Source organism: Pogoniulus pusillus, chromosome 2 (assembly GCF_015220805.1).
Source record: "Pogoniulus pusillus isolate bPogPus1 chromosome 2, bPogPus1.pri, whole genome shotgun sequence".
NCBI lineage: Eukaryota > Metazoa > Chordata > Aves > Piciformes > Lybiidae > Pogoniulus > Pogoniulus pusillus.
Genome location: NC_087265.1, coordinates 31,218,856 through 31,238,643, shown reverse-complemented (window position 1 = coordinate 31,238,643; position 19,788 = coordinate 31,218,856). Strand labels below are relative to the sequence as shown.

Below are 19,788 nucleotides of genomic sequence, written 5' to 3'. Positions count from 1 at the left end.
TACCTTGAGTCAACTGCAATACCAAGGTAGGGAGAATGGTCACCTGCAAACAGGCCTGTACAATAGTAGAAGACACTGGTAACTGCCACCTCATTTGTGTGTCCTGCTCTCTCCCAGGTTTTCCCAGGGCTCAGCTTCTCACATCAGCCCTCTGCTAAGTTCATCTGTGTATAACAGCCATGAATTAGTGCACTGGGTAGCCTGAGAATAGTTAAATCGAGATGAATTGTCACTAATTATTCATTGTAGTATCTTTGTATATGAAGTAAGGATAACAACTGTTACAGAGGAGAATTTTAATTAGCTGCTTCATGTCCTTATTTGGTAGATTGCTGTCTTCTCTTCTTAAGATCCTCAGATCCTTGATTTGTTGGAAAAATGTCTCCCATATGCAAAAATAAGGTGATTTTGCAGAGATACCTATTAAAGCTAAAGTAAGTTTTCTGTGTTAGTGTGTGGATTTAAGAGTTCATTTCTCTGTCTTGAAACCCAAGAGACCTTCTTCTGTGCCATTCATGTGGAGAAGTGTTCTGTGTGTAATTTTAACAGAAAGCTTCTCTACATGAATGGTCATGTAAATCCTAGAGCTAGTGTCATCTGTCCCAGTGGGATGCAAAGATGTCCATGATAAGGGGAGAGAGAATTGATGGGGAGATGAGATTTGAAGGTTCATCCTAAGATGCTAACATTTATTTTGCAGGGAAAGATATTGAGGGAAGATGATGTGCTTCCTTACTGGAAGCTAGAGGAGCTGTCCCTTCTTCAGACGGGCATATTTCACCCCACAGCAGTGGCTGTGCTAAGAAACATTACTTAGTTTTGTGCATGGCTTGAGTTATCTTCAGAATCAAGGTGGATTATTTGGCCCCTGTTGGAGTCAGTAGGTTTGGGCTAATTTTGTAGTGGCCTGCAGATTGTCCTTCTGCATCAGTCCTTATTCTGTATCCAGTCCTTAGAACTTCATTCACTGATCTCTGCCAACCTGTGAGTCCCAACCCTATCTCCAATTCTGGATATTCTTTTACCCTTTGCTATCACTGTCATCTTGATCAACCTCTGTTTTTCTTCTCTATCTTACATCTTTTACAGAATTTCTGTCTTAAGCTTCCTTCTCACATTAATACATGAAATTGCTTTATTATTTTGAAGGGGCTTATACTTGAAGATTTTTGTTACTCTTGGCAGTTTACAAAAATGTGATTGTTTGGGTTTGTTTATTGTGTATTTCCCGTATCAGTGCTCAGGTGTAACAATGTTGGATGTGTTACAAATGGCTTAAAAGGGATAGGACTGGGGAGATTCAACATTAATTTATAGAGCTGCTAAACTGGAATATCACTTTAAGATGCAGTTTTGAGTAATGCATCAGAAGCCAAGGTAAAGGGTTTTTTTCTGTGCTCTAGAATGACTGCTTGTGTGTGGCAACTTGTACAGCCTGAAGAAGTGTCACATTATTGCTAGCTAGTAGACTGGATATGTCTGCCATATAGAGAGACTTTCTTTTGAAAACTTTCTGGTTTTCTCCATGATTTGATTCCATACAGACTCTTCATTCCCTTGATTCCATCTGGTAACAAGAGAAAAAAGGGAATCAGAAGACTTTTTGGCCTGTTCAAGATTTAACAACAAATGGGGATGGGTATTTTTTAAAAAGTGCCTTTTTCTTGAGTGACTTTTGGATTTTAATCATTTAGTTAACAGGCCAGACCTCAGCTGTGGAGTTGAACTCTCAACACCCAGGGTTCTGCACAGGTGACAGCTTGCTGGCAAGGGAAGCAACCTAAACAAACGTGCAGTAAACATAGACATTGAAAATGTGGAGTAAGACCAGTCTGAGGTCAATATATCCTCTTGTAATAAGTATATTTAAATGCTGTGTTCCAGTGTGTTTCTGTTGAGGTGTACCTGAACCAAGTAAGGTTGTTAAATAAGGTAAAGTAGTTTTAAGGATAAGAAAATTTGTGAGTACTTGCTAAAATGCTTTCACACTTTGGACTACTTAATAGGAAAGAAAAAGACCCCAGCCAAACACATGATTTGGTTACTCTTCTAGTGGTTTTTTTTCCAGTTGTCTCATGCTGTAGTGTGTATTTTATTAGTGAATGTCACATTTAGCCATGTAATGATCTGTAGCACAACAACTGGTCCAACTTGCCCATCACCTGCTTGCTTTTATACCAGGAGAACTGATTATGAAGGAGTAACAAGAAAATGTTTTACAGACCGCTATGTTTGAAACAAAAAGTTTCAATGGGCAAATGTTTTTCTGCTCATAGTACTGGGGATAACACAAAATGTCATTGCTGTGCTGTTTCAAAGTGAAGACTTGAAGTGCTGAGAATGTGCTTAGCTGTGATTCTAGGTGCTTGCAGTATTTTCATTATGTTAAACTGTAAAGATTTGTGAGATTTTGTGTTGCAGTTGTGTTTGACCCTAGAGTTCTTGCATGCTAACCTAACGTAGAAGATTAGCCTCTTTGCATGCAGCTGGGTGCTGCTACTGCCGTGACAAGCATGTTCTGTGAGAATGACATAACCTCCCCTGGCTGCAGCCCCTTCCCAGCCCTGTCTGTGGCCTCATTACTTGTGGTACGTGCATAACTACCCTCATCATTAGTTTCACTAACCTTGATGGTTCGCTCATATATCAGATGTGCTCCGAAAGGCACTGAATTTCCCTTTTTCTCTTTCAGACAGGCTGAAAAGACTCCTAGATGAACGAGAGTCCTTACTAGACCAGGTAATCACAGAAAACCTGAAATGATGTGAGTTTATCAGATCTATGGTTAAGAACAGCATGATTATAAAAATCAGAATATCCCTAACCTAAGGTAAAGTACAGCAGTGCCATTGCCTTTCAGAAGGCAGCGTGCACACTGCACAGTTGGCTTTTGCTGAGCACTTGCTGTGTTGCTTGCCTCTTTTTTTCTTCCTCTGAAATGTTGCTCCTGCGTGTTAATTCAGGATGTTAGGAAAGAAAAGTCTGTCTGCTCTGCAGAAGCACAGAATTGTTCAGGTTGGAAAATACTTTTAAGATCAAGTCCAACTGTTAACCCAGCACTGCCAAGTACACTGTTAAACGACGTGCCTGAGCACCATGCCTACACATCTTTTAAATACCTTCAGGGATGGTTACTCAACCATGTTGCTAATCAGTCACATTTGGTGTCCTTGCTCACCTAAAAGTCGCTCCTTCCCAGGACCCTTTCTGAAAATAATGCTCCCGAATGGCAAAGACCAAAGGAAAAAAATGTAGAAGCAAATTTTATCTCCATGAATAAGCCTTGCTGATTGCTTGCTCTGTGGATAATGAGCCATTTAGAAAGAGACACTGGAGGAATGACAGTAGATGGATAAATAATAAAGGCACTATTGCTGGTACAGTGATTCTATAAAGAGAATACAAAGCATATTCTAGAAACTTGCTGATCTGTTTTCTCTGTAGGATGCTCTGTGCTTTCATTTATTAACCGTATCTTTGGCCTTGAGATTTAAGACAGAATCAAACAGTTTGGGCTTCTAAAGGATGTTTCATGGGTTTTCTAATAGAACAGTCTTTCTACAGTTATTATGCTTGGTCTTAAATTTATGGATAAGTACTGATACTTGAAATATTCTATAAGTACTTTGCCAAAAGAATTTCTAGCAAATGAATTGGTAACAGCAAAATTATTATTCATTCTAGTGTGAGCTTTAAAAAATATATTTGAGTGAGTTTGAGTACTGAGCCACCACTTCTCTTACTGATTTTAGTAACTTATCATTTTGTGTCCTTCAGATTAAAAAATTAAAGGGACAACTGGAAGAAAAGCAAAAGAATGGCAAGATGGAAAATACCCAGTCAGAAGATGAAGTTCTGGAAAATGGGACAGATATGCACATGATTGACCTCCAAAGTGAGCTGCATTTTGATTTTTAAGAGAACTTGTGTCCTGCATATGAGTGAGAAAATATATTTGTACAATAGCCACATGGGTCCAAGTCAAAGTAAACCTTCAGTTCTAAGGGAGCTTCAAACTGGGAGTCAGACACACACCTCTAATAGAGGTGGGGGAATCATTCTCCTTTGAGCAAGATTGCAATTGGAAATCTCCCTTCTGTTCCTCAGGAGAGCTGGAGGGAGTTCTTAGTTAATTCTGCTTTTCCAGTGGTCAGAAGGGAATTGGGCAGAACTGAGAACAGCACTTATCTTCTGGCAATTTGTGGGTAGAGAGCATTTGCTACAGTACCACTGCCCCAAGTAGATTCCAGTAGCATGAAAATGTTACAACAGACATGTTAAGACACTATTAATAAACATTTATTCTGACGTCTTTGTTAAACTCTTCAATTGTTTCAGGAGATGCCAACAGACAGATCAGTGATCTCAAATTCAAACTAGCAAAATCTGAGCAAGAGATAACAGCATTGGAGCAAAATGTAAGTTTCTGGCTTGTTCTGTTTTGTTTAGGAGTGGTGAGAATGCAAAGTGTATTTTATTATACAGTTTTAAAAATTTTGACTATTGTAATTTTCTCCTTAAAATAAGAAACAGGAGTGGGACATCATCACTTAAGTCATAAACTGCTGAATATATTATTCCTTTTTACCAAAGGAAGAACATTCAAAGACAAAGGTATATGGAGAGCACTTTCAGACATCTTCAGAGTATTTTCCTATGCCCAGCTATCACTTGTAAATGGATCTTGGACATACATAGATTTTTACACAAGACTGTTCAGTTTTGACTGTGTGCTCTTGTGTAGTCTATGTCAGCAATTCCCTTGCTAACGTCAATTTAGTCAATGGAGTATATATTTTATTGCTGGAAGCACATTAAATATTGATATGCATAAAAGGTCTGCAGTAAGTTTCATGGCCAGGCTTCCTTGATGTGTGTGCATATATATATATATCTTTTCTTCTTTTTAACCTCAAAATATACCTTTATTAAAGCAAAGTAAGCATCTCTCTGGTTATTGCTTAACTGCTAGTGGAAGAATAAAGCCTCAGAGTAACTTCTTGGCACAGCTTTTAACTAGAAAAATATTGCCTTCACCTTAGGTAATACGACTGGAAGGTCAAGTAGCCCGATACAAAACTGCTGCTGAAAATGCTGAAAGAGTAGAAGATGAACTGAAAGCAGAGAAACGCAAACTACAGAGAGAGGTAACTCCAACTGCAAACTGTCATAGGCAGGCAGTCAGCCTGTGCCATGGTTGGGGGGGACTTACCTGTCCAGTGTATTTTAGAGGAGGAGCTGCCTGGCAGAACAAAGAATAAATATTGACTGTTTTAACTGCTTTCATTATTCATTCTACATGTGTAACCAAACTTTCAGCACTCAAACTGAAGTAACAGTCACAACTGTGAGCTCTCACTGCTGTTTCATCATTCCTTCCTAAGTTGTCTTGCAGTGACTTGCTTTGTAGCAAAGTTGGTCCTCTTGAGCAAACTCAGGTTTTATGCTTGTATAACTTGAATCTAGAAGCATCCTTCAAATGTTCAGGTTTGCATGTTTCAAATGTTCAGATTTACATGCTTCAAATGTTCAGGTTTATGTGCTTCTTTGCAGCTGGGAGTGCTTCCATGCTTTGACATTTGTCAAGCTGAAGAACTCTGGCTTTGATGCTCTTGTCCTCCTTCATTGTACCAGGCTCATTACTTTGGGTGTTGCAAAATCTGGGTTTGTAAATACAAATCTCTGGGTATTTTTAAGAACATGTGATTCAGAAATGACAGAGTGGACATCTGGAAACTCTGCTGTAAAGTTAACTTGGTGCTTCAGCATTTGAGCACAGTGCCACACCTTACCAGGACTGACAGTCTACACTTCTAAGCTTTAAAGTCTAAACCTGATTGCTAAGTGGATGTGAGTTGTTCTTATTGAGCCCGTTTTTCTTGCTCTGTCAACCTGTTCATGCCTGTTTGCTGTCGTGTGTCTTTCCACAGACTCTATCCATGTTTCTTTCTTAAAACATTGCAACTATAAGCACTTCAGCCTTTCTTGTACCAAACCTCATGTTCTGTCCAAGTAGCAGCTACAAACATCTTAAATATATTTGTCAGTATTCTGTCTCCTGAGGTGTTTTGGAAGTTTGAGGCTTTTTCAGTGTAGCTCTTTGCCTTTTGTCTAAATACTCCTGCTTTGCAGCCTACAAATACTGCCCTGTGCAGTCTACCTCTCTCTACCTGCCCCTATATCCCATGGTGGGGTTTATAGAAAACTGAGGCACCAAAGTCATGCCTGTGGCTGTAGTTCTGAGAACCAGGAACATAAAAACCAGGCAGCAAGACAGGCGTATGTCACCCAGAGATAGCTCTGAGCATCTGTGCCTCCGAAGTTGAGGCAAACTCTGAGCCATTTGTTCAACATTCTGGAAATAGCTTGGATTCTTGGCACCATGCTTAGAAATATCTCTGTGGCCTTCAAAGCAGTTGCCCAACATATACTTTTAACTCTGCTAATAGGCATTTTTAAGTGCCTTATCTTGTAAGGAAATTCCAGCAATACAGTGAGTCCGTGCTGGTAACTAGAAACCTTGCTTTATCTTTGGAAATGGAAAACACTGGTACGGGGTTGTTGTTGATTTGTCTTACTTTTCTGCTTGCTTCCTTCAGCTTCGTTCAGCATTGGATAAAACTGAAGAGCTTGAAGTCAGCAATGGTCATCTAGTGAAACGCCTGGAGAAGATGAAAGCCAACCGGAGTGCTTTACTGTCTCAGCAATAACCACCACCTTTCGCTGGAAACTACTGCAAGTACTCGACAGAATCAGAACAACATCGCAGATGCTTCTGTCTCATGCTGTCCGGGATGCTTTGTGTCATGCCTTCTGAGAACAGACAACCCCAACGTTTGCTGCGTGCCACCTAGCTGTGGTTTTCTAAGCAGATTCAAACCTCCTGCACTATATACATAGGAGCAGCTGATCCAAAAGGCTGTGCCTGCCTACCTGCCTGCGGGAGCCCTTCTATACCATTGTCTGGGTACATCTGAAGTACAATATTTGCCTACCATGTAAGAAAGCACATCGGGCGTCGCATTAAGCTCTCCATCTAGAAGGCACAGCAGCCATTTATTGCCATTTAAAATGGCATTCAAAGAAAACACTTTAACTGGACTGGAATTTTGTGTCTTGCTGAAAATTTTAAAAAAACACTGTAAGTTTTGGACTTTCTCATGAGAGTATCTGTAATTCAGTGACTACGGTAGAGTTATTCATAGTAGGTTTTTCATTTACAAATCACTGTGGAACCACAAGCCATTACAGAGCAAAACTCCTTCAGTGGAAACCATGGAAGAAGATGGTCTTGGAAGCAAAAGTGACCTTAAATGACTTTGCCAATAAATCAAAGGTGTTTGGAGAGATTTTTGCACCAATGGAATCATAAGACTCTTTTATTTCAGGGTAAATAGGCAATAGCTTCATTGAATTTTCAACTTTTATTTGTATTATTTAATCCTTGCTCTTGGAGCTGAAGTAAACTACTTTTAAAGGATGTAAAGTTGCATTAATAAACCAGCATAAGGCCATGTTTTAAGGAATGGTGGGTTTTGCACTTAAATCTCTCACTTTGGTGCATTTGTCAAAGCAAGTGTCATTTGCTTAAACAAAATGGGTTTTTTACATCAGAAACTATCTACTGGTCCACGAACTGCTAGAAAACTGTGCCACTACAAAATACAAGTCTAATTTTAAAGTAACTGATATGTAAAGAAGCACTTTAGAAAATATTACTGCCTATGTTTTTTCTACAAATACAAATTTCCTTCTAAGGTCATTCTAAAGGTTTTCCACTTTTCATGAAAAATAAATAATTAAGATGTTGCAGGCAATTTATTATACACACCTAGCACTACAGCTCTGGTTTGTTGGAGATTACTCTGAATGTACTACTCAAAAGGAAAACATCAATTACCTGAAGGATAAAGCTGTCCTTCCTCCTTCAGCCCTAACAGAAAAGCTTGCGAGTAAGGCAGGTGACCAGTCCCATAGGAACCTGACCGTGCTGCACAGCAGCATCTCCTGTTCAACAGGAGCAACCCTCTGCCATTGCTGACTGCCTCAATAAATACAGTTCTATCAAGCCAAATCCAGACCTGGGAGACCATTTCTTCTTACCATGGTCTCCAGACTCTCTGGTCCAGCTCTTTCCCTAGCGTCTTCCTCACAAACTGGAGGTTAGAGTATAAAACTGCTGCTATTTTCAACATAAGAGGATCACTGGTATCTTCTTAGAGCACCTTCACAAGTTAAATAAACCAAAAAACAGTGTCTGAATGTGTTTCTCTGGTGGTTTGGATAGAACATAACAGCTTTCTTTTCATCTGAGTGCACCTGGAAATTTGGGAATTAAGTACTGAAGTTAATATTCCCAGGAAAAGGATGAAAAAAAAGCTGCTTTTTTTTTTAGTGTGTATGTCCCTTGAGAAACAAGTTGGTGATCAGATGTGGTGGAACATGGGTATGAAAGGAACCTTTTAAATGAAATTTCCACTCCAGCTAGGGCTTTGGGTTCATTTTCTGTTTTTAGTTTTTGAGAGGAACATTCAGGTGCAGAGCCAGGTTTCTTGTGGAATACCTCAAAATCGCTGTGGATACCAATTTGCAATTTTCTGTGGCTGACTTGTGTAATTTCTGGTGTACAAAGCCTCTGGGGCCTGAAAAATGGGCTTTTCAGAATGCAAACAAACATGCTAAACACAGCATGTTACTAACTAAGGTGTGTGATTGCCACCAGTCATCTTTTTATTTGTGGTAGTGCTGAAAATTGTCTCTCCTGGCAAGATTCAGGAGAAACAGCCTAGCAACTGTATTGGTCCAAAAAGGCTAAAAGTTATATTTTGATCATTAAGAAGTGATGTGTTTATCATTTCAAAGTAGGTTGCATCTCACACCTCATAAGCATTAACCTCATGACAGAAGTCAGATGTGTATTTCGACCTGGGTATGCTCTTAGTAGAAATCTTTGTGTGATGAAGTAGTTGAATGTTGAAGCCACTTTCTTTTCCCTCCCTCCCTTCCTTCCTCCCTCTCCCGCCCCCCCCCCCCCCCCCCAAAAAAAAAACTTTCAGTATGACTTAGCTGTAGAATAAGAGAAGAAAAAGTACTGGTTGGTTTACTGAAAAAGGTTTTCTGTTTTCCTGTGAAGAATGTACAACAACAGGGCTTTGAATGGTAATAGTAGCACATGCCCCAGTCCTTTTAATTGAGCTCCAAACAAGAGAGCTTCGGTACGCAGCCCGCTCTGACTTGGAGCGGAGCCGAGGTTGGTGGCAGCCTGGCGAGGAACAGCTCCTGGGAGAACCAGGATGGGTTTTCCTACAACTTGTATTTAAAACTGTTATCCTTTGGTTTATTTTAAAATGTTCAATGATTTTATCGTTTGCAAATGGAATGTTACCCAAAATAGTGTTTTTTTTTTTTTTTTTGGTTTGTTTATTTTTTTTTGTTTGGGTTCTGTTGTTTGTTGTTGTGTTTTTTTTTACTCAAACTGTTAGAAGATACAAGCGTGGAAAAGGAAATTCATTAGCAGAACTCGCCAATAAAAATGTCACTTGTTTGGGTAGTTTTTGTGGAGTGGTCTGTCGTGATGTTAGTGCTAAATGTTCTCTTGGAAAAATACAGACTGTTTTTGGGGGATGACTGCTGTTAACGGCTTGCTTTTTAAGATATTGCTGCAACTATGCAAACATGAGCAACATTATATAATATACAGAGGCAGGGGCTTGTGTGAATTAGGGGTGTGAGGCATACCTCCAGTTATTAACATTTTTAATAGCAGGATGCACTTGGAGGGGAGTGAAACAGCAAGTCCTCCCTTCAGGAGAAACTTGAAGGGTATTGCTGATCAGATATATACTCTTTAAGTGGAGAGAATCAATGCTGAAAGCGTAGCAGCTCTTGTAGTAACCATCCCTGGAAAAATCCTTCACAACAGGATGCGACTTGGTTCGTGAAAACCCTGGCAGCGTTAGCGTTCATCTTGCACTGATCTGGGTATTGCCCGTGAAATGTGCTGAGGTTTGTGCTTATCTCTACTTCAGACGCTCCAGGAATTTGATTGTATGGGTTTAGGGGTTTATTTTATGCAGCTAAGGGATGGGTTTCGCTCTCTATTAAGAAACTTCACCTGTGTGTGTTCAAAGGAAGGCGCAGGAAGGAGAGCCCCGGCTGAGCCGAGCCGCTGAAAGCGCTAACAGCCATTCCGGCCGCGACGAGCGGGGCGGGGCCGCGCAAGCCAATCCCATGGCAGAGCACTTCCTGTAGCAGCCAATGGGCTGCCAGTGTGGGCAGGGAGGGCTCTGGGCGGCCGTTGGGCGCGCACCGCGCGGCGCTGGCGCCGGCTGAGGCGCGGGGGCCGTTAACGGCCGGGGGCTGCTACGGGAGGGAGGCAGGCGACGAGTTGCTTCGTTTGGGCGGCGGGAGGGCTGCTCAGGGGTCCCCGGGCTGGGATGAGCGCTGAGAGCCGCGTTTCTCTCCTGTGGATTCCCCTGGGATTAGTGAGAGCGTAAGAGCAAGTTAAAATCCAAGAAAGCTAAGGGCTTCCCCCCCGCGCCTCGTACTGCTTCAGGCCTCAGCGGTGGCTCTGGCGAAGCAGCAGCGACAAGGTTATTGCTGTTTAGGACGTTGGTAGAGCTATTTTGATTTTTAAGTTGCTCTTGAGGTGGAGGGCAGAAGGGCTCTGCAGCGGTACCCTGACCACCTGGACAGATGGGCAGAGTCCAATGGGATGGGGTTCAATAGCTCCAAGTGCAGGGTGCTGCACTTTGGCCACAACAACCCCATGCAGAGATACAGGCTGGGGTCGGAGTGGCTGGAGAGCAGCCAGACAGAGAGGGATCTGGGGGTGCTGACTGATACCCACCTGAACATGAGCCAGCAGTGTGCCCAGGTGGCCAAGAGAGCCAGTGGCATCCTGGCCTGCATCAGGAATGGTGTGGTCAGCAGGAGCAGGGAGGTCATTCTGCCCCTGTACTCTGCACTGGTTAGACCACACCTTGAGTATTGTGTTCAGTTCTGGGCCCCCCAGTTTAGGAGGGACATTGAGATGCTTGAGCGTGTCCAGAGAAGGGCGACGAGGCTGGTGAGAGGCCTTGAGCACAGCCCTAAGAGGAGAGGCTGAGGGAGCTGGGGTTGTTTAGCCTGGAGAAGAGGAGGCTCAGGGGTGACCTTATTGCTGTCTACAACTACCTGAGGGGTGGTTGTGGCTAGGAGGAGGTTGCTCTCTTCTCTCAGGTGGCCAGCACCAGAACGAGAGGACACAGCCTCAGGCTGTGCCAGGAGAAATTTAGGCTGGAGGTGAGGAGAAAGTTCTTCACTGAGAGAGTCATTGGACACTGGAATGGGCTGCCCGGGGAGGTGGTGGAGTCGCCGTCCCTGGGGCTGTTCAAGGCAGGATTGGACGTGGCACTTGGTGCCATGGTCTAGCCTTGAGCTCTGTGGTAAAGGGTTGGACCTGATGATCTGTGAGGTCTGTTCCAACCCTGATAATACTGTGATACTGTGATAAAAGGGAAGGCACTTATCTATATTACATTGTAATTCATGCATAGGCATCCGAGATCTGCTGTGGTGTAGCATTAGGGCAAGGGTTCTAATTTCACAGGGACAGTTCCTCGAAACTTGAGTTAGGAGGTAAAGCTGAAGTGAATGTCATAAGAACTCTGACATTTTTGGAACAAACAACTCAAGAATCACAGTAAGGGTGGTTCGTTTTTTTTTCCTGGAGGATGACCGACTTGATTGCTTCTCTTAAATAATGTGGATTGTTTCTGTTAAGTTTTAAATGGTGTCTTTTTAATGATGATCCTTAGAAGAAGAGAGTTGGTGCATATTTGAGACAATCCGTGCTTGCCTATGAGGAAGGGTTGTCATCAAGTTGTATTTTGCAAGCCTTCCCATGCAGATACAAGGCCTGGGTCATACTTTCATTCCAGAGTGCACAGAGCCTGCATGACTCACATGGTAATCACAAGGCAGTGTCCAAGAAGCAGGCCTGAGCTTCCACAGAATCAACCAGGTTGGAAGATACCTCTCAGATCATCTAGTCCAACCTAGCACCCAGCCCTAGCCAGTCAACTAGACCATGGCACTAAGTGCCTCATTCAGGCTTTTCTTGAATGCCTCCAGGAACGGTGACTCCACCACCTCCCTGGGCAGCCCATTCCAATGCCAATCACTCTCTCTGGGAAGAACTTCCTCCTAACATCCAGCCTATACTTCCCCCAGCACAACTTGAGACTGTGTCCCCTGTTCTATTGGTGGTTGCCTGGGAGAAGAGACTGATGCCCACCTGGCCACAGCCTCCCTTCAGATAGTTGTAGAGAGCAATGAGGTCCCCCCTGAGCCTCCTCCAGGCTAAACAACCCCAGCTCCCTCAGTCTCTTCTCACAGGGCTATGTTCCAGGCCTCTCACCAGCTTTGTCACCTGTCTCTGGACATGTTCCAGTATCTTAACATTGATGAGGAGCCCAGAACTGGATATGGGACTCATGGTGTGGCCTGACCAGTGCTGAGTACAGGGGAAGAATAACCTCCCTTGTCTTACTGGCCACACTGTTCCTGATGCAGGCCAGGATGCCATTGGCTCTCGTGGCCACCTGGGCACACTGCTGGCTCATCTTCAGCTACTATCTACCAGTATCCCCAGGTCCCTTTCTGCCTGCCTTCTCTCCAGCCACTCTATCCCCAGCCTGTAGCACTGCTTGGGGTTGTTGTGGCCAAAGTGTAGGACCCTGCACTTGGCCTTGTTAAATCTCATCCCATTGGCCTCTGCCCACCCATCCAGCCTGTCAAGGTCCCTCTGCAGGGCTCTCCTACCCTCCAACAGATCAACACGTGCTCCCAGCTCGGTGTCATCTGCAAACTTACTGTTGCTGGACTCAATCCCCTGGTCCAGATCATCAGTAAAGATATTGAACAGGACTGGGCCCAGCACTGATCCTTGGGGCACACCACTAGTGCCTGGCTGCCAATTGGATTGTGGCACCATTCACCACCACTATCTGGGACCGGCCCTCCAGCCAATTCTTGACCCATATCAGAGTGAATCTGTCCAAGCCACGAGCTGCCAGCTTTGCCAGGGGCTTGTTGTGGCAGACAGTGTCAAAGGCTTTGCTGAAGTCCAGATAGATACTCCATTAGCAGCCTGTATTCTATTCGTTGTTCCTGATAGGCTTCTTTCACCATGCTGGAAACCTCTGGCAGGTGATGAAGCAGTGACTTGTGTCTTCAGAAGCATGTGGAAGCCAGCTTATGGGCCACTAGGTTGGTTTATGTGCTGTTGCAGGGGGAAGAGTTACAGGACTGTGATTTGCTGTGCCAGATATAAAATACTCATTTGGCTAGCAGCTTGTGACCATAACAGAAAAATGTTGCATTTCAGTAGTTTAGAAGGCATAGCTAACTATGAAATAGTGTTTGTGTGGATCCCTCTCTTCATTACAATCTTCTGGGGGAAGGCAGAGAACAATTGACAACTGTTTATAAGAAGCAAGCCTCCCAATGAGTGTCTTCCAAACCTACGTGCTTTTTCTTTGCTTCTCGTTCAAGTTTGCTATGAAACTGAATTTGTTTCAAGTCCAGAGCAAGTACACTGATTTGGTTTGCTGTACTGTCCAGCCTCTGTTGCTGAAAGAAATGCTCTGATCCAAGAATCCATCATTTTCTTTTCCTTTATGACTTGTGCTTCCTGGTTGTAAAGGCTCTGAGGTTTTCATATGGTGCTGTGTTTGATAACCTTTTCTTCTTGTCTCCCCAGAATTAAAAGGATTGTGTTTCCTTTTCCCCCTTGTACAGCACCTGAAGGGTTTTTAGTTCTCAGGAGAAAAAGAGCTCTAAGTTCAGCTCTTCACTCATTGAAGTAGTTATTAAAATTTTATAGCTCCTAGATTGAAGGGTGTTCCCTACAGTAAATAACTGGTCTTGGGTTAAGAAGCACTAAGCTTTCTGTGTCAGAAGGTGCTTACAGGCCAGTATACAATTAGAAATGGTGTGAGGTCACTCTGTGGTCACTGAATCCATGCTCATCAACACCCTGACTTTCAGAGTCAGTATGTGCATCTGAACACCTTGTGTGCTGACGTGAAGCTAACCTGCCATGCAAATAGATTGCTGTATATCAAAGGGAATTTTGCTGATTCAGTCATGAAATGCTTCAATGGTAAGAGAGTGGCAACTTTGCCCAGGAGCATAGGGAAATACAACTAACTGATCTCTGAGGATGCTTTTACCCAATTGAAATCACACCAGCAAGAATGGAAAATTCTTTTAACAGCCTTCCATGAACATGTCTACAACTACCTGAAGGGACATTGTAGCCAGGTGGGGGGTGGCCTCTTCTCCCAGGCAACCACCAATAGAACAAGGGGACACAGTCTCAAGTTGTGCTGGGGAAAGTATAGGCTGGTTGTTAGGAGGAAGTTCCTCCCAGTGAGAGTGATTTGCCATTGGAATGGGCTGTCCAGGGAGGTGGTGGAGTCACTGTCCCTGGAGGTGTTCAAGAGAAGACTGTCTGAGGCACTTAGTGCCGTGGTCTAGTTGACTGGATCGGGCTAAGGGATAGGTTGGACTGGGTGATCTTGGAGGTCTCTTCCAACCTCGTTGATTCTATGAACATATAATTTCAGTTTCTATAGTAGTATGCAGTGGGTGAAAATAATATGGTTGATTTATCAGACTTTTTTAAACAGTAATGTTCTCTTCTATGCCATCAGGTATCTCAGACTTCTCTTAATTTTTTATTCAAGTGAGAAACTGACAGGAAGAGACAAGGAGGTGACTGAGAGCTTGCAGTAGAAGTGAGTTGTCTGGATTACTTCTGGGGAGGAAGTCTTAAGTGCATGTACCATGAAGTTAGAAAAGAACAGTGATGTTGAAAGCAAAACAAGATGCTCCAACCAGACCTCCCAGCTGTTTTCTGAGGAAGCTGAGTGCGCTCTTGACAGAGGTATTTCAGGAGAAGCTAAGCACTCTGTCTTTGATCAGGCATGTTCTGCCAATGTTTCAGAATTAAGGTTGTCAGAAGAAAACCTACCTTATTTAAGTTCATCATTAGATGCAGATATTGAAATGTATAATAAAAAGAGAATGAGGATTTGCTGTGCACAGGAAGATGAAAGCAAAGAAGCTGATATATTGGGAAGGAAATGTGACAATATGCACTGTGATTGTGGAGTGTGTGACAGTTGCAGGCAGAGCTGTTCAAGTGAAGATTCACAGCTGGAGTATCACAGTGCCCACGAGCAAGATTTTGATTATAAGAATTGCTCAAGTGAGTTTTCTGAGCAAAGGGAAATTATAGAAGCAGAAACTTTAAAGCTGATAGATCCAGTTCATGAAGTTCTAGAGGGTGGAGTCACACAGGAACACGGTCTCACTGGAGCGTCACAAGATCGTTCTGCTTCTGAATATGGTGCAGGTGACCAGACCCACCCTAAAGCAGCAATGCCTGAGCTTGCTGACCAGCTTCAGGACTCTCTGTCTCTGCCAGATTCCAATGACATGACTTGCAATCATCAGGAAGAGCAAACAGAGTATCATAGTGTTGTTTGTGAAAGTCTGCTGGGAAGTCATTTTTGCAGGAGAAAAGAAAGAGGCTGTCTAGGTCTGCACGTATGTGACAGTGTAAAAAATGCAGAATTCAAAGACATCCCACCGAGTGGTGAAAAGAAAGATGGACACATTTGTAGCATCTCAGTGAAGCAAGGTGGTCCTTTACTGTCACCAAGGGAGAGGACCCCTGCAGTAGCCATGCAGTTGTACAAATGTGCAGGTCACCCTGATACCTGCAGTTGTGAAGAACTGGGGGTGTGTGTGCAGGGTGACAGCTGTGTTGACTGCATTGCAAAGGGTGTTGAAACCCAGTTTCCAATTTCTGAAATTCTCACTAGTGAGAACTCCTTTTTGGGGGTGGAAGTTGTGGATAAATCCCTTCATGGATATACCAGCTGTCTGAGCTCAGAGTTGGAGTGTGGTGAAACCTTGAAGCACGTTTATAGGGACTTTGCAGTTAGCCAGGCTGTCGATGTAAGCTCGGATTTTAGAGCTTGCTTTACAACAAGCAGAAGTACCAGTGCTCAGGTTTGTCTCTTATCCAGAGCTGTTAATACAGAGATAACAATGATGAGCAAATCTCGAACCGTGGATTGTCACCATGAAGTCCATACGGACATTGCTTGCAATACAGAGTGGTCATGTGGAGCCAGTGGTACAGAGAAAATTTGGTCACAGCTTACTGAGGTGCTGGAAGAACACTCAGATGGCAATGCTGCAACAGCTGAAAGAAAGTCACAGACTCAGGTAATTAAAAACAAACAAACCAACAACCCACAAGCAAACAATTTTGATATGTAGAACTTTTAAAATATGAAGTTGCTCAGAACTTGTTTTTCTAGTGTTTAATCTGTAACTTTTTAAACTGTTTTTTGTTTGTTTGTCTGCTTAGGAAGAGAAGGCATCACAAAATGAGTTTTGTAACTGCAGGTTAAAGAGAAATACTGACAGGTGGGTCATGAGTTGTTCTTTGAAATTCAAGATGCCACACAATGTGTTTTTCTGTGATTGAAAGGCTGTCCCTCACTTAGCAAAACTGATGGTATTAAAAGATTGCTGAACAGCAGTTCCTACACTGGAGGGTAGGAAGTGACCTGGACAAGTGAGAGAAACGAGCTGAAGATTTCCGAAGTTAAACAAAGGCCAAAGTAGCCTTGGTCTGCAGTTGCAGCCTGGCCTTGAGCAAGAGTGTAAATCAGCAGTGCTCCCATATGGCAAAGATGGGAAACCACATCCTGGGGCTGCGGTAACAAGAGTGCGGGCAGTAGATGGTGGGAAGCGTTGGCTTTTCTCGGTTTGATGCTGGTGCAGTCACATCTGAAAAGGTATCTCCAGCCGCCTGTAGCACGGGATGGGCAGACTGCGGCAAGCACGCCAAAGGGCTGCAGAGACGGTGACGGGAGCTGCAGGAGCACCTGATCTGTGGGGAATGCCAAAGGAACTAGGTTTGGTAGCCCAGAGGAAGGAAAGCTGAGGAGATGGGGCCTCTCCCTGCAGTTCTTGGCAGACTGGTGTTGGTTTGCCAAGAAGATTGAGTCAGATTTTTAGCAGAAGTGCATTTTGGAAGGGCAAGAGCTAGTAGTTAGAGTGGGGAGAATTGTAAGTGGGTGTAAGAAAATGTTTCTGAGAGTGGCATCAGTACTGTCTCCTTTCTTTGAGATTTAAAGCACTCAAACAAACTCTAAACCCAGCATCAAAGCTGGGCAGGCTAAGTCCTCAGCCTTATAATTAGCCCTGCTTTGAAGAGAGGTTTGCAACCTCCAGAGATTCTTTTCAACATAAATTATTCTGTGGTTGTGGACCCTGAATAAGTGCCTCTTAGCAGAGTTGATAAGTTTCTTCTTGTTCAGATGACCATGGGTTTTGGATAGAAATTGTTGTGGTGCGTGTGCAGTTCCCACCTCTTGGTTAAGGCTGATAATATGAAAACTCTGTGGGATGTCATTTTTTTCGTGTAGTAAGTAGGAGGAACTGATGTAATTTTTCTTTTATTCCTAAAATTGTATCAGAACCAGCTTCTGGAAAGCTACTTGTTTGAAAGTGAAACATGACATAAAATATTGATTTAAAGACTTAGAGATTTTGTTTATTATTCGTATTTTAAAGGCTGATAGACCTTGACAGGCAAGCTGTGAAGAATTCTGTATCAAGCCTATGTCAGAAGTTGCTACAGAGAGCAACTGAAGCAGAATTGCAGATTCTAAAGACCCATTATTACATGTGCTATCAGCACTGCTTGAAAATTTACAAACTGGCTTTGGAGGAAAACATCTGTTTTGGCAGGTATGTGCTTTAATGTCCTTTTAAAGGAAACGGATGACCTGGTTAAAAGGCATTAAATGTGGCTGATGCATTCAATCCATAGCTGGTAATAGTGTTACATTTATTGTCTAAAAGAGTTTACATTCTCCTGACTGCCAGGTTTTCAGCCTAAAACTTTCTGTACCATTTGCAGAGCCAGCATAACAGAGTTTATTTCTAGGAGTGTCTTTCTATGCAGGAAGAAAAGTACAGAAGGAATAGTGCAGAGTAGACAAGATGCATAGAGGGAGTTAGCTATAAAATCTTGTTCCCTTGGTATCCTGTAGCTTAGGAGAGAGTTCAAGAGAGCAGGTTGCAGTGCTGTCAAACAGGATGTGGCTTCAGAGGGCTACTTTGGAGGTGAGCATTAAGCTCCCTTTCTTGTGCCATGTGGAGGAAGCTTTAAATGCTATACAACATATGGGCAATAAATTAAATGTCTGTTGATCTTATTTTGCTACATGTGTTTTAACAGATGTATCCAAAATACTGAATTACTTTCATCTGTCAAATTGGTTTTGGAAGAACTCAAGAAGAAATACAACAGTATGAGAATGCATATAAGCAAAGGTGTACCATTAAATGCTCTTCCACCTCTATCAGTTGAGATTAAGTTACTCCAAATCTCTTCTTCTTTTGTCCCCTCCGAGGTAATTTCTTAATTGCTTTTTGTTTTTAATATCATTTGTTTTCTTCAGAAAATTTAAGACCATTTTTAAATTCTTTTTTTGGCAGTTGTTCAGACAGAATCTTTGCTATGAGTAAGTAGCCCTCATCTGTGGTATTTATTGAAGTACAGATTTCATTTAAAATCCAATCATAACTTAGATACGAGTTTAAAAGCTGTTCAGTTTAAAATTTCTGTATCTCAGGATGCATCTTGTTGTTTCAAACTGTTTACTTGAAAGACTACCGTAGAAATATGAGTACAGTGATTTGGTTTTAAAGTAATTCTTACACTGTATTTTTCTAATAGGCAAACTATGGAGTTTTTCATTTATAGGCATTTTTTCTTGTTCCCTCCTTTCACTACTAAAATATTTGTCTCTAATCTTAATACTGCATGTCTTTTTAAAAAGCCACAAAACTCCACCAAACCAAAAATACTGCTGCCATCAAAAATAATACAAGTATACAAGCAGCTGTTCTGCTGTGGTGATTGTTTAGTTATGATGAATGATAATAAAAATAGCTTCATATTTTTCAGGCAAACATATGCTACTGCATGCTCAAGAACAATGTACAGTTACTTTATGTAACTGAAGATTAAAATACATTTGGTAAAAACACATTTGGTAATAAGTTTTTACTGCATTGGGGGTAGTATCTTAGAGATCTTTTTTCACATTTCTCTAAATATTTGTAAAACTAATCAAATATCCTACAGGGATTTCAGATCTTAAGGCCATAGGTTGAAGTGTCACCAGAAGGCCATCTAGGTATAAAGGAAGAGCAGCTTGAGCACAGCTTTCTGTTTTAGGTTGCATCCAATGTTTTAGTTCTCATTTTAAGCAAAGATGTATTAAACATATTGTATTATACCATGAGCTTTTGGAATTACTTTAGTATTTCAGAGTACTTGGTACCATTGTAGGATTTTTAATTGCTGTGTGGTATTTTGTGTGAAACACTTGGATCTGTTTTAGTTTTCTTTGGGGCATAAAAGAAGTTGACTTGAAGGCATCAAAACCGCAAGAAAGAAATATTACTGTCAACAAGGTAGGGATGTCTTCCTTTCTGAGTTTTCTAGACATTGTGTTGTGAAGCACAGGCAGCAAGCACACAGTCTTCAGGGCTCAAACTGGGACTCTCTGCCAGTAATGGTGAATGCAGTTGATGTGACTGAAATTTTGCTTGCGGGGTCCTTGATTGTGATCAGTAGGTTAACTTCCTTCAATTTACATCTTTAATCATTTAGTATTCTGAGGCTCAGAATAATAAATGTATGAT

At 42.3% G+C, this 19,788-nt stretch overlaps 2 protein-coding genes across 4 annotated transcripts in view; both read left to right on the top strand.

Moving 5' to 3' along the window:
* The window catches only part of LRRFIP1 (LRR binding FLII interacting protein 1), a 120,875-nt gene extending 111,843 nt beyond the window's left edge, over positions 1–9,032 (top strand). For all 3 annotated transcript variants that reach the window (XM_064159344.1, XM_064159336.1, XM_064159347.1), the window contains 5 exons: positions 2,693–2,739; positions 3,778–3,895; positions 4,339–4,418; positions 5,043–5,147; positions 6,600–9,032. In XM_064159344.1, coding sequence (XP_064015414.1) covers positions 2,693–2,739; positions 3,778–3,895; positions 4,339–4,418; positions 5,043–5,147; positions 6,600–6,710 — 461 coding nt within the window. In that variant the 3' untranslated portion in view covers positions 6,711–9,032. The remainder of the gene's footprint in view (positions 1–2,692; positions 2,740–3,777; positions 3,896–4,338; positions 4,419–5,042; positions 5,148–6,599) is intronic.
* Positions 9,033–14,832: 5,800 nt separating this feature from the next.
* LOC135187353 (RNA-binding protein 44-like) overlaps positions 14,833–19,788 on the top strand; it is a 49,285-nt gene continuing 44,329 nt past the window's right edge. The window contains 5 exon segments of the mRNA XM_064165985.1: positions 14,833–16,284; positions 16,430–16,488; positions 17,644–17,820; positions 18,314–18,488; positions 18,574–18,599. Of these exon segments, the coding sequence (XP_064022055.1) occupies positions 14,833–16,284; positions 16,430–16,488; positions 17,644–17,820; positions 18,314–18,488; positions 18,574–18,599 (1,889 nt within the window).